General features: G+C 41.1%; 1 protein-coding gene across 1 annotated transcript; it reads right to left on the bottom strand.

Annotated features, from left to right (window-relative positions):
• Positions 1-1,093: 1,093 nt before the first annotated feature.
• On the bottom strand, positions 1,094-8,358 carry LOC147463167 (potassium transporter 5-like). Its single transcript, XM_086487648.1, has 9 exons — positions 8,007-8,358; positions 7,479-7,707; positions 6,835-7,083; positions 6,485-6,535; positions 6,072-6,332; positions 5,939-5,991; positions 3,314-3,428; positions 2,891-3,145; positions 1,094-2,803 (listed from the first exon to the last, which is right to left on the bottom strand). The coding sequence occupies exons 1-9, from the start codon at positions 8,124-8,126 to the stop codon at positions 1,800-1,802; spliced, it is 2,337 nt and encodes a 778-aa protein (XP_086343774.1). The 5' UTR covers positions 8,127-8,358; the 3' UTR covers positions 1,094-1,799.
• Positions 8,359-15,140: the final 6,782 nt, after the last annotated feature.

Raw genomic sequence — 15,140 nt, 5'->3', positions numbered from 1 at the left:
TCCACGTCCTCCTGGTATCTAGCTGAGTCAGGTCACGATGGATGAGGCTGGTGATCTTAGACTGTGTAAGAGTCAAAGAGGGTGCATCCAATGAGTACTTGAAGGGGGGAAATCTATCCCTGCTGAACCCATGTAATTGAAACCATGATGTCATCTCCCCATACCAACATGTTGTATCTCCCTGCATACCTAGCTATCGATAGGACGCAAGTGCTAGGCGGGCATATCTATCTCTGGGGAAGCCACATAGGCAATGTATAAAGAAGACTGATCTGGTAAGCGCCTCAACCACTAGTGGGGGGGCAGCTAGTTCTGCTCGAATAATGTCATGTGGTATTGAAGCCTTGGCTCTAATAAGCTGCGAGATCATAGAGACTAGAGGCCTCTCCATCCATCAATGCGATCCGACCTCCCATGATGGTCCAGTGAAGGCCCCCATATCTGAACTCCATAGAGAAATGCAGAAGCCAATAGAGTATCAAAAAGCCAGAACTTCGTCCGAGGCTCCTGAAACTGAATCCGTGACATCCTCTCCAATCCTCCAATGCCGCATAGGCTCTGGTCAGTCTAGTCTTTGCTGCTCTCCTTAGTGAAAAGACTGCCCCACTAAAGACCACCCCGAGAGGGAGAGGATTTACACATAGAAGGATGCTTATACAATGATGAGAAGTTTCCCTTGCATGGTGTTCAATAACAAGTTGAAATAACTACATGTAAGAAATAACGTTGAAATAACTACATGTCAATTTTTTTTCTCTTGCCTTTTTACTACCTCACTTTGGACTTGAGCTAGAACATACATGCTCATTAAAGCATTACCCAACACCCTACCAAGTAGTGCAATCCATGGGTTTCTATCCTAAATGCCTCAAATAACATACCCTTTACAAGTATGTATAATTTTCACTGCTATGGAGGGATGCCCTTCTACAACAATTCTAAAGCCTTTTCAGCACATAGTGCAATCAATGCACTAAGCAACAACAATGGTATCTTGCATTGTGTAGCCAAAACATTATAAAACAAACAAATTTTTAAGTAAAATTTTATGTGTTCATTGTGGTAAGACCAATCATCTCTAGAAGGGAGCCCATTAGCAATAGCATCACAAGAAGTATATAGGTTTTATCAAACAAGTAAAGCCAAGAAATGATCACTCTTGGCCATATCAAGCTCTAGCTGCCCCTGCCCGTCTTGTTCTAGTAACTTTGCCTTTCTTAGTCAATCACTGGGAACTTTGCATTCTGAGTGGTGGCTTTGCAACCAGACACCATTTCAAGCATTCTGAGAGGTGACTTTGCAACCAGGCACTTTCTGTTAGTGCACTCGGAGTGAAGAGTTTGTGTTATGTTGCTTGCTCCTTGTAAGATCATTCCCACTCTTTATTCAATCCATCTCTTCCATTGAGAGGATGCAATATTGCTGATTCAGTTTTTCAATCAACACATTTGATAGAGCCTCACAAATGCAACCATAACTTTTGCTTAGAAATGTGTATTTGCATGGCAATGGTACCGATGACGGTATTATGAAGAAAGTTTAGAGTGTGCTAGTTCTCATCCAAGCAAATAACCAAACATTGCCAAACAAAACTAGATAACAATTTTCGGCATGAGAGATCTTGCTTGGATCTATTACAATTTATGGCAAGAACTTGTGATTGTGTCATTATGCATTGACATTTCCAAGTTGCCATCCTTTACCTGAAGGTTGACACTACCTATACTCTTCATGAATAGTATGTTATCCTCACCTACAATGTCTCAATATTGTACAGCCATGATCTGTCATTTCTATTTTCAAAGAGTATAGGTAATGCCAACCTCAACCAGATTCTTATGAGGTATTTGTAGTGCTACTCTGCTCTTCCTTGACAAGCGCTGCAAGAGATCATAGAGCACGTTTACGACAAATCTCTTTCCAATGGATGAGCTTGGTGAGGCCTCAACCACACTGCTTCCAAGAAGGTAGGTGACACCGTCAATCCTTGCTTTTGATAGAAATTCCCACTCTGTTTCAAGCTCTTCTGTTCTCTGATTTATTAGTGAGATGGATGTTGCATTGGCCTCCTGGTTGCTCCCACTCCCACTTTTCTTCTCTTGAGCTGGGTGCAAACTGTCGCTACTTGAATCTTCGCTCTCATCGAAGTCCTCACGATGTTTGCTCTCATCCAGCATCGTCAATGCAAAAGCCTCTACTTTGATAAACTCTTCCAAGCTTCCAAGCAGCAAATCCTCAAACTCTTGATGTGGGATCAAGGAATCCATATACCCATACCGAACCACAGTGCGATACATCCTGTACTCTTTGCTCCCCACCCTTCTCACCAAGAACCTCTCTTCGACCGGCACAAATGAAATTGGCAAATGCTTTACAGAAACAAACACTATTACTGAGTGTAAGGCTTTCATGTTGTCTACAAAGAGATCAAATATAGGAGGTACCCCTTGCACTAGTTGTGTGTACATCAGCCCTATCCCTGGAACTCGGCTTAGCCTCAAGTCACTCTCTAATCTAGAGACTAGCGATGTCATCGACACCTTGTTGTCAGATTCAAATTTGTATTTCCTGCTGGTGACATAATGCCACACTGCCATAGTGACTACCAAGATGGAAGAAAAAGCCACAGGTAGCCAGCCTCCTTGAGTGAACTTGTATAAATTTGCTGTAAAATACACCATCTCAATGGTCCCAAAGATTATAAAGAAGGCTAAGGCAATGTACAGCTTGGTTTGCCATATCATTAGCATAATGAGGGTTACAAGAGTTGTTGTCACCAGCATTACGGCCAAAACAGTCATACCTGCCAGAACAGCCATTGCACACTTAGGCCAAGCGAGTCCGCACGCACGCACACACATATCTAAAGAAAGCTAGAATCAAAATATACCATAAGCATTTCCTATATAGCTTGTGGTCTTGAAGCTTCCAGTTACGATAACACAGAGAATCATCAAGATCCAGTTAACTTCGGGTATGTACACTTGCCCAGCAAACTTTGATGATGTGTGAACTACCTTCACGGTTGGGAAACACCCGAGAGCAAGAGACTGCTCAACGATGGAGAACACGGCAGATATCATGGCCTGACTTGCAATAATGGCAGCACCAACAGCAACGATAAACATAGGCCAGAACATAGGTCCTGATAAAGAAGAAAACTTCAAGTTTAAGGTGATAGATGAGGTTTAGCGTTATGATCTATAATACATTATGCATTCAGATGTAAAATAGATTAACAAATTTCCTTCTCTTTGGCTTTTCCAACTTTGGTGTTTGGTTAGTAGCACAGAGCTTGCAAAAGATAACTTGCCTGGAATGGATTTGTAGAAGGTCTGGCTAACATCCTCTGGATACTTTAGAAGATAAGCCCCTTGGCCAATATACGCCGCTAACAAAGAAGGATAAACAACTGTACTGAAAGCTATCTGCATTGACAGTTCTCCTCAGCTGTCAGCTCTCTTAAATAATGTAAAGAAGTGTACTTTAAAAGAATTACACATGCATAATGAAAACTTGGAAAGATGAATAATGTTAAGAAGTGTATCTATCCCCTATATAAGACAGTGACAGGCAACTGTGAGCCCCTGGAGGAATGTCATATGTAGTTAGCCGTACCATCAGTATTAAAAAAGGGATTCCTGCGTTCACCGACTTTATTTGGGTTCTATATAGATGAGGTCTCGGAATATACATCTAGAGAGGAGGCAGGAGCCTTGGTTTGATTAGTGTGCTGATACCGATATTGTCATATCCGGATGACATTGTACTTATATCAGACCATTTGAATGCATTGCAGGTCTTTTGCACATAAAAAGACCAAAGTAACAGTTTTCAACACCTCAGCTATGTCCATCACGAAATTTGCAAATCTATCTACTTTTGGTGGGGAGTAGGTGGAATTCGGTCGACAGTATGTGTAACTGGGGATAACCATCAAAGGTTGCAGTTCTCTTGGCAAAAGACATCAGAGACTCGACTTGCATAAGCATTTGTAGCCTTTTACCATCCAAGGAGATAGCCATAGCAGCAAGTGATGGGCCTGAGAGGGATTATCACAATGGACGCGAGCAAAGGGAGAGACCACTCACAAGATCATTGGAGCAGAGATGGAGGCAGCACCGCACCCATGGTGGTTGGAGCTATTGTTCCAAGCAGTGACTTTCCTCCACAAATAATCAAGTTGAAAACTGGTCTCTAACTCTGAAGTCTCTACTTTGAGAACCAACAATGGAGGTGAATTTATACCAACCCATTCATTTCTCCCTTCTGGAGGCATTCAAAGACATGCCCATAATGGTCCCATTGGTGGCCATTACCTTGATCACATGACCGCCCAGAAAATGCTACAGAGTGGTCTATGGTGGCCTTATGTTTTTCAGGATGCAATACCACATGCCAAAGTTTGTGATGTTTGTCAGCGCTGTGGACCAAAGCCAAGTAAGTAGCCCAATTGTCCTCTGCAGGTCTCCATGGCATGGTTACCATTTGAGAGATAGGGCTTGGACTTTGTGGGTCCAATTTCTCCCCCGGGTCAACCTGGTAATCGCAAGTATCTGCTGGTGGCTACAGATTATGCAACCAAGTGGACAGAGGTACTGGTGACAACTGATTGCAGTGGCAACTGTAGCCAAGTTTTTGTATGAAAAAATACTATGCATGTTTGGATGTCCCTTGGAGATCACCAGTGATCGGGGCAATCACTTTGTCAATGAGTTGATTTTAACTTTGCTGGCCAACTAGAAGAGATTTCATTGCAAATCGTGCTCTATTACCCTAGAGCCAATGGGCAGGCCGAGAGCACAAACAAGGTTCTGATCGCCCTCCTATGGAAAGCTTGTCATCTCCATCCGACGTCTTGGGCTCAAGCTATCCACGGCACCATCTGGGCATACTGCACGTCCTTCAAGGAAACAACGAATCACGTGCCATTTCAACTCGCCTTCGGCTTGGAAGCCATAGCTACGTTCGAGTTCAACTCAGGATCTCCTCGAGTACGCAGTCTGCGTACAAATTGGGGTATGGAATCTGCCTTTGTCTCTTGCCTCTCCCTATTAGAAGAAAGCCGCCGATTGGCTTCTCAGGCTCTGGAAGCAGAGCAGCTTTGTCGCAAGGCATGGCATGATCGCCATCTCCGAAAGCCTAAAATAATGCAAGGATGACTTGTGCTACTGTATCAACCTCGATATAAAAAAAAACCACGAAGTTGGTCCCAGCCTGGCAAGTGCCATACATGATACAGGAGATTTTTCCACAGGGAGCAGTACAATTAGTAACTTTGGAAGGTGGTTCCTTGCCGCTAGTAAATGGCTCTAGGATCAAATGCTATTACTCCTTGCCATAACCCATAAGTCCTTCTCTTCCCACTAATACTTTAATCTGCAGTGTGCCTTCTCCCCATTCAGGCTGGTGTTAGCCAGTACCTTGTGCTCCTTACCAACCTGACACCTATTCAACTCGCTTCTAGCAATTGTCTTCATCACATCTGGCCTCACCTTCATCTCTAGCCCAATCTTAAACAATGTTTTTCTTGAGGACTATGTCTATCTTCTGTGCCCCAAGTTCTTCAATTGATTCCCGCTCTGTATAATGAAGGAAGTGTTCTTTCATTAGGCATTCTCCTAATTGGTTAATTGGATCCTTAGCTTTATTCAGTTATCTATTAAACAACTCCAATCGATGGTTAAAAACACTTTGTTAACTCTTCTCTATGATTCCCTCCCTCACTAATCATCTGTCAGTGTGCAATCCAATCAATGAACCCTCAATTAAACCAATGTTCGTGATGTGCTCATCTTGTGTTCTTTGCTCACTCTTGAGCTTTACTTGGTTAAGCATGAAGAGCAAGCCAGCCTCAAAGAAATTATTTTCAGAGTCTCGTGTATTAAGCATATTTCAAACCCATCAAAGGGCAGCATAGAGTGCAAGATCTCATTACCCTGACAGAAGGAACCGAAAAGTGTCCCAAATCAGCGAACATTGCTTCAGTGCCTGCAGTTCAGTACACAAAAATCATGCTTAGATCTTTAGGATAACAGCTAAGGGTGATTTCATGCAGTAAACGAACAGACCTGTCAAGGCAAGAACGATGCCTCCTAGTGAGATCCACCCTTGCTTCCCATTTCTTCGAAAATAGTCAATTATATAATAGGGATTGAATGCTCGAAAGACACCCGCGTCATGCTTCACGATGTTGAAGATGCCAATGCCACTGATAAAGAGAAACCAGACAAAGACACAAGGGGCAAACAAGAATGCCACCTTCTCGGTACCAAAGCGTTGAATGCTGAAGAGGATTACTAGAATGGCAACAGAGATAAGAACAACATGATCTGCAGTTGAGCATGACATAATACTTGTCAAAGTATGAATAAGTACTGAAAACTTTTAACCTTGAGAGCAACAGTTGTGGCATAAAGTTAGCATCCTCTATGTTGGATACACGCACTAGAATGGATGATAGCAGGGTTAAAGTGGCCCTTACCATTTGTTAAGCTTGCCTTCTTGGTCTGAATCCCGTCTACCGCCGAGAGAACTGCAAAGCGATTAAAAATGTTTGGATATTTGGACCAACTTGAGACAAATGATGATTGATACCAACTACATCTAGATGGTGGTGCAACTAAACAAACAAAGTCTATAGCCTCAATAACTCAACTGACATCTTCTGTACAATGAATTTTACACTATATATGTGCTTATGTATACATATTTCTTTGTATCCATGTCTGTGTATGTGTGTGTTAGTTTGCAATACAAGTACATATATGGATAAGTAATATGAGATACATAGTTATATGCATAATGTGGGTAATGGATCACATTCCCTCATACCAGAAATAACTGGTGTAAGCACCCCATCTCCCATGACTGCACAAGTACCAAGCAATGTCAATAGTAGCAAGATCCTTTTGGCAAAGGCACTGCATTCCAGTGCCTGTTTGATCCTAGCTGCTCTTCTCACTGCTCTGTCCGGACTTGGCAACCTGTATCCAGAAAGTTTTTGATCCTCAACTTGCTCATTTTGAAATCGGCTTACTTTTGCATAGCGGCATATCAGTGAATAAAGTGCAAAAGTTCCGCCTGAAATGCAACATCAACAGACTTAACAGCAGTTCTAAAAAGTGATGGTAGTTGTTCAGATGATTAATAATAACCCAAGTCACAATTTTGAATCTTGAAAAGGCAGAACCAGGCAAACATCTCTTTCAGTTTCTCAAAACCCTATCATGAGACCTATCTTTGGAAAGTCCTTTGATAATACAATTAATTGAGCTATTGAGTGCATAATTTAGAGATATAGTATTCAAGTTATGATCACTCCAAAGTTTTGACCATGAGTCCCAAACTCATGCGAAATTCCCATATTCCCCAATGTTGCATCATTCAAAGCATTTCTTAATCATGCAAAAGTCAAGTATAATCGTTTCCATATCACCACGCAGGAACATTCTCAATCCAGAGTATATAGCACTCACCATTCCCGTTGTCGTGAGCACTAAGAACAACGACTACATACTTGATGAGAGGGATCAGGGAAAGAGAGTAGATGATGAGGCAAAGAGCACCAAGCACATCATCTCTATGAGGTGGACTGTCACTAGTGAAGGTGCTGCTGAAAACATAGAGGGGTGATGTGCCCAAATCCCCATATATCACCCCTATGCTCTCAAATGCCAGCTTTAAAATCAACGCTGTAGAGAAACCCTGCATTACAACATCAAATATTCATAAACAAATACACAGGCTTCGTGTCTCAAAAGCCCTTACATCTATACAAGGGCTTCTTTCCTTTATACCTTAGCAATACTATTAGTAGCTAGCATGTTAACAAAGCAAAAACAAGGTTTCAAACCTGAAAACCCTGACATGAAAAACTGTGGTGTAATTGAGAAAGAATGAAACCCAGGAGAGTCCTCATGGGCTCATGCTGGGCCTTTGTGAGCTTCAGCAGAATTAACAGGGAAACATCACGCCTATGAATGACAATAGATGTAGGTTTATACCTTGTTAAGATCTTGCCAGCCGGGGATGCGACTCGCCTCCACATCCAATGAGTCGAGCCTACGAAGCGTCCGGCTCTTGTTCTGCGCTACAACAGCATCATCACCTCCATTCATCACCATGATGCTACAATCAGCTGCTGATGCAAACCCGGATGAGCTAGCTGGACTAGCTTGATAAGGCTTCCTGAAGCTTAAGAGGCTATCGAATGTGGGTATGTGGGTGCTTCGGCTATGAAATGTAGGTATGTGGGTGCAGCATTGTAAGCTTGCTAGCCGGTTAAAGGTAGGTCCTTATAAGCATCAAACCTGTGCGTTCGTAAGAGCTAAAGGAAGCTTTTATTCTTGAGGTCAAGAGTCTCTCACGCGCGTTCGCGCACACAAATGGCAGCCAAACGTAATAGTACAGTTCTGTCGATGAGTTCACCAACCCACGCAAACCGCTTTCTTTCTCGTGAGTTCCCTCCTTTTTTTCGTCCTTGACCAAAAGCCATTTTTTTCTACGCTGACCATTTGTGCACAACTTTATTTTCCTCTATAACAATGACATGCATCTCTTTGAAATTTGCACACACTAAAACTCTCTCTCACACAGCTTGTGTGTGAACATAAGAAAGCAAAAGTATCTTGAGCGATAGTACCTGAAGATGGACTTTCTCTCTCCTCCCTCTCTCTCTCTCTCTCTCTCTCTCACACACACACACACACACTGTCACTTCAAGTGAAGCACGTGTTCTTTTGTGGGAGCAACAATAAGGAGAGGTGGTTTCCAAACATAATGTTTCCAACCCTAAGAAAACCAAGAATTACTTGCGTAAGCCCCATAAGATTAAAAACAAGGTGAAGAGGCACCAAGACCTACTAAGCTAAGGGAAGAATGAGATTTATGGAAAGTAAGTTTAAATGAGTGTCTACAATCACATGAAATTTTTATTGTGTTTTAATATTAAATTATATTATTCATTATACGTATATAATCACAAATGGTTTATATATTAGAAAAAGTGCCGCTTAAATAATGAGGTGAAAGATGCACATTGCACATTATCATTTGAAAACAAAATAAAATGAAAAAAATAAAAATAAAAATATACATTATATTATTCATTATACATACACAAAGCTAAATTCGCAAGAGTCAACGGCAAAAACCTTGAACTCTTCTTCCACCTCTCTCTTCATTCACAAGGAATGGAGGTAGGTTTCGTGCTGAAAAGTGGACGATAGAGGTGCTCTTTCGAGGGGGAGAAGGCTTGCTAATTTTTTTGTGAGTCCAGATGTGCCAATGGACAGCCTCCATGGTGAAGGCACATTCCTTTTTTAATGTCTTTCATCGGCTCTCGTGAACCCAACCATAATCTCGAATGGTTTATATATCAAAAAAAAGCTCCATTTAATTAATAAAGTGAAAGGTGCACATTACACATTATTATTTGAAATCAAAATAAAATAAAAGTAATAAAATTAAAAAACACATTAAAAATTAAAACAAAAGAACATATTATTGTTGTCATTAAAAAAGATAGTTTTAATAAGCATAGAGAATAATAAAGCAATTTAATAATTCAATAAAATGAATCTTGGTGAAGTCTTTAAATAAAAGGACTCTTTACAAGTGAGAGTATTAAAAACATAAATTGAATCAATACTTCACATCATATATGGATCGAACTCCTATGCAGCCTCTTTAATCTTTTGTTCTTCAGTCTTTTTCAGCATGCCAAAAAAACTGACAACAGCTTTGGGAAACAGCATTTAAAAGGAAATGTTTTCTTTCTCTTCAATTTTTAAAGGGACACATGTCAAGCAAACAAATTTGAACGGCCTTCACCCATATGGATAATAAGGCCTTTAGCAGGCCAAAAAATCACACAACAATTACTTGCACAAAAGTTGTGCACAGTGGATGGAGCACTTCTTCCCAAACATTATGTCAATAATAAATCATTATCTTTCATTTACAACAAGTGAGACTTGCGTTGCCTTCGGCTGATCCAATGCCACCTGTGGTAGCAAAAAGACTATCAAAGCAAGGAAAGCTCTTTGCTATCGTCCACAACGGTGGAGTGATATTAGGGAGAGTCAACTCAATGATAAACCAAGATTCTCTTGCACAATAACAACTCAATGAAGTAGACTTGAAGTAATTCATAGAAACTCTACAACATCTTGTACAACAACATCATCTAATCAATAAAATTTAGTTGTCTTTGTCTCTCTACTACCTAACTAACCAAAAAAAAAAAGGAATCTAGGTCTCACCTAATTTATCAATTAAACATCAAGATTCATGTTTCCACAATCCTACTAGTTTTTCCTCATACCATAATTAATTTACACAAAACACTTTTATCGTAGTGTCAACCTAATGAGTGTGTGTGTGTGTGTGTGTGTGTGGGGGGGGGAGGGGGGGGGGGGGGGGGGGGGGGGGGGGGGGGGAGGGGAGAGAGAGAGAGAGAGAGAGAGAGAGAGAGAGAGAAGGTGTACATTGCGGGACTCAATGTATGTCAAGCTACACAAAGTGACAGAGTCTAAGATAAAACACATCATCATGATCATAAACAAGGTCATGCAAGCATCGATCGATATTCGCAATGTCCAAGGTCCAACGCGATGCACGCTTTGCCCAAGGCAGAGAGGAGTATGACCCAACACATATGTCTCTATCGCCCACTCCGTAGCTTGCATACCATATGAATATCGTGTATTAAGTGGGACTCTGGTCCTCACCTCTTGACTACTCACATAGGCATGGCTCTGATAATTATTAGTATTAGCTTTAATGGGATAATACCCTTGTAAGACATCAATAATATGATGGTAAATAGCCAAGAGAATAAACTGCCGATAATCATGTTTCTAGTTTTAAAAAACATACTTGATGTTAACTTATAAACAACGAAACAAAAAGGTATAACTTATTTTCATTAGGTCTCATTTTGCCATACCAAAAAACTTCAAAATCTGACATGCAAAGGCCCTCTCTAAAACCCGTGGATCTTTATGACAATTGTGTTGACTTTTTCTTATAGTTGATTATCATAGAAAAATGCTAGTGGCTGCGTGTGCATCCATGTCAACGTAGAGTGGTAGGCTATCTTTAATTAAACAAAGACAAAAAGAATATAATACATTTTTAAACTGTTACGAGACTGGGCACCCTCATGTTGTAGTGGTTAGCTGCAATTGGGATAGCTGGGCGTAATGGTTAATTATGTGCTGTCTATTTATTTTACTAATTGAGTTGATGATGATTTTGTAGAGTGGAATGCGAGGAGTTGATGAAGAGGCGACGGCAATTACTCTTGGCCATTTTATATTTGCACAGTATCTTAGAACATCATTTCAATAAGCCACTATGGCTCTGTAAATAGTTGTAGTGGGAACTCCCCTTATGGGTCATGCAAGAACTAATGAGCTTCACTCATTTACAAAAGTGAAGTGGTTGTAAAAGAGGGGCCTCAATTTTTGGCACTTTAAACTCAAAATAATATATTAAATACCAACCCCATAAGAGAGGTGCCCCTGGAGTTTTTTGGGGCTAGATTTAGGCCTTTCTCTTGTAGATTCTCTTCTCTACTCTCTTAAGCTATGGTTATTTGTTGTGTACTCTCTAATCTAGTCTCCATCTCTTACACTCTCTTACAAGCTTGTCTATGTCAATTCTATGTTTACTGTGTGTGTGTGTGTTAGTCTAGGTGAGTGTGTGTGCTTGGAAATTGGAAGAAGAGGTGGACAGTTTGATGGTGATTGCTTGGAAGCTTGTGTTGAGTATTTTAAGCGGTCGATCTCCCCCTCTTCTCCCAACATAAACTCTCTTGTAAAACAAACTTATATTCTCCAAAAATGCTAAAGTGACATACAATTAACCAATAAACTTACCATAGACTTCTTGAAACACCACTGCTAAACCAAATTGTCCATCGTTTCATTTTGGTGTGCAAGGGGTAAAGACATGAATTGTTTTAAGCATGATAGACAGCCAAAAGAGCTAGGGCCTTCAGAAAACTTCAAATCCATCTTATCTTGAGACAACACTCGTTTAGAGAAAACCAATCTCATTTTGCAATAAAATAGTTTGAGAAAAATAATGTGTGCATGTGTGTGTGTGTGTGTGTGTCTGAGAGAGAGAGAGAGAGAGAGAGAGAGAGAGAGAGAGAGAGAGAGAGAGAGAGATGTTAGGTATAGAGCTTGATTTACCCCTTGTAATTTTTTGTATTAAAAATACGCATTTGTAAGGTCTCCATTATGAGGAGAAGCCATTGTACGTGAAGAAAAATCACTTGTCGGAACCTAAAATTTTCACGCCCGAATATTATGGCTGGACGGCGGTTGGAAAGTGGTCGAAAAATGGCCGGTCGTTTGGTTGGTTGGCCGGTGGCCGGTAGTCAATGGACGGTGGCCGATGGTCGAAAGTCAATGGCTGGTGGCCGATTTCAAAGGCGGACTTGTCTTCTGAAGGGCGGCCACACATGGGCGGATTGGAGAGTCCATTTGGACTTGTCTTCTCAAGGACGGCCACACATGGGCGGATTGGAGAGTCCATTTGGACTTGTCTACACAAGGGCTATACACGGCTGCCTCTCATGAGAGAGGGCAACCCTTTTGGCCTATAAAAGGAGGCCATTTCTACACACATTTTGAAGTGTAAAGTTGATGCAACAATGTGGGTGTGAGGAGGTGAGAGTGAAGCAAGGTGGGAGCTCTATTAAGGGTATAATCCCTTTGTAACCTACTTCTTGTTTTAGGTACTAAAGCCATTGAGTGGCTACTTTATCGTGGATGTAGCTCACATTGGGTGAAGCACGTATATCGTGTGTGCTCTCTCTCTCTCTTTTTACTCTATAATCTCTCATGTGTGAAAATATGTCTCTCTCCATTAAGTAAGCTACTCAAATATCTATTTAGCTACGTCCTATTTCCTAACACCTAATATCAAAGCAAGGTTTTCTCGTAGCTAAAGTATCTCAAGGAAAGGATTCTTTGAATTGAGTGGAAGTAATGGCAAAGGAAGTGAAGGTCAAGATCGAGAATTTCAACGGTAAAAACTACCAACAGTGGAAGATACAGATTGAAGCTATCTCTACTAAGAGGACTTTTATTTGCCACTAGGCGGTCTTGCAAAGAAGCCCGCAATGATGGCAGATGAAGCATGGATTGTCCATGATCAAAAGGCATTGGAAAAAAATTGGTTAAGCTTGGCATCAACAGTGGCCTTCAATGTTTCGGAGATGAAGACCACGGAGGACTTGATGAAGTCACTTGACGGCCTCTACAAGAAACCATCGGCATTCAATAAGGTATTTCTCATGAAGCGCTTGTTCAATCTAAAGATGACAGAGAATGGTTTGGTTGTAGAACACCTAAATGACTTTAACACCAACATAAGTCAGCTTCGATTGGTGAAAACAAGTTTTGATGACAAAGTGTGAGCTCTCCTTGTTGGGACAGCCTTGTGATGGTTGTAAGTAATTATATCTTTGGCACAAATACTCTTAAGTTTTATTATGTTGTGGGTGTTCTCCTAAGCGAGGAAATGCAAAGAAGAAGCACAGGAGAATCATCAAGTGTTGCACTGTCAGTGGAAACAAGAGGAAGGCCTAAGGAGAGGTTCAAAAACCAGAAGGGTCGTGATCACTCAAGGCGGAGCAAGCCACGCACAAAGTCAGTTCGTGAATGTTGGAACTGCGGAAAGAAGGGCCACGTCAAGAAGGATTGCTGGTCCAAGAAGAAGAAGGAGTCGGAGTCTCAAGATAATGTGGCAGGTAAAGTAGAGCAAGATGCTCTAATTCTCTCATTAGGCAATGTGTCTAATTCCTAGATAGTAGATTTTGGGGCTTCATTCCATGCAACACCACACAAGCAACATTTCCAAGATTACACCAAAGGTAATTTTGGGTATGTATACTTGGGAGATGATGAAGGTTGTGAAATTTTCGGCAAAGGTACAATTTGTGTCAAAACTGCTAACAAAAATGAATGGAAGCTTAAAGATGTTATGCATGTTTCTTCTCTTCGTAAGAATTTGATCTCTACAGGATAATTGGACGATGAAGGTCACAACATTGCATTCGGAAACAAATGGTGGAAGATCTCAAAGGGATCTTTGGTAATTGCCAAAGGAGAAAAGGTTGGTACACTTTACTTGTGTATTGTCAGCTTGTAATCTTCAGCTTGTGCAACAACTACAGAAGTTGACAATGAGTTGTGGCACTACCGGCTTGAGCATATGAGTACCAAAAGAATGCAAATCCTTCAAACAAAGAAGCTTCTACCAGGTTTGAAAGAAGTGGACTTCAAGTTCTATGAAGATTGTGTTTATGGTAAAAAAAAGAAGGTAAATTTTCAAAAATCAAAAAATGAAAGAAAATATAAAAAACTTGAGTTGGTTCATTCTGATGTTTGGGGTCCTCCAAGTACACCATCACTTGGTGGCTCATTGTACTATGTAACATTCATAGACGATGCAACTAGGAAAACATGGGTTTATGTAATGAATAATAAATCCAATGTGTTTTTCATATTTCAAAGGTGGAAAGCCTTTGTGGAGAATGAAACAGGTACCAAGGTTAAATGCCTCAAATTCGACAATGGAGGCGAATATTGCAGCCAAGCTTTTGAAAGCTTTTGCATTAGCAATGGCATTTGGAGGCAAAAGACAATCCCAAGGATGTCTCAAAGGACGAACATGAAAATCATGGAGCGAGCACAAAGGATATGGCTACATGCAGGCCTCTTGCTTGAGTTTGGGTAGAAGCAGTAAGTACGTATGTATACTTAATCAATCGGTCATCCTCAACGGCATCAGATGGGGGAGTTTCGTGGACAGGCAAACCGGTGAACTATTTATTTCTCAAAGTGTTTGGGTGCGAGGCTTTCATGCACATAGATAGAAGCCTAAGGTCAAAGCTAGATGCAAAGTCCAAAAAGGTGGCCAACCAGAATATTCATTTTTGCCGAAATATTATGGCCGGATGACGGCCGAAAAGTGGTCAAAAAACGGCCGGTTGTTTGGCCGATTGGCCAGTGGTTGGTAGTCAATGGCCGGTGGCCGATTTCAAAGGCGGACTTGTCTTCTCAAGGACAGCCACACATGGGCAGATTGGAGAGTCCATTTGGACTTGTCTACACAAGGGC

Source organism: Adiantum capillus-veneris, chromosome 2, assembly GCF_014529385.1.
Source record: "Adiantum capillus-veneris isolate H3 chromosome 2, ASM1452938v2, whole genome shotgun sequence".
Taxonomy (NCBI): Eukaryota; Viridiplantae; Streptophyta; class Polypodiopsida; order Polypodiales; family Pteridaceae; genus Adiantum; species Adiantum capillus-veneris.
Note: the sequence above shows the minus strand (reverse complement) of the source record. Positions and strands in the feature narration are given on the sequence as shown.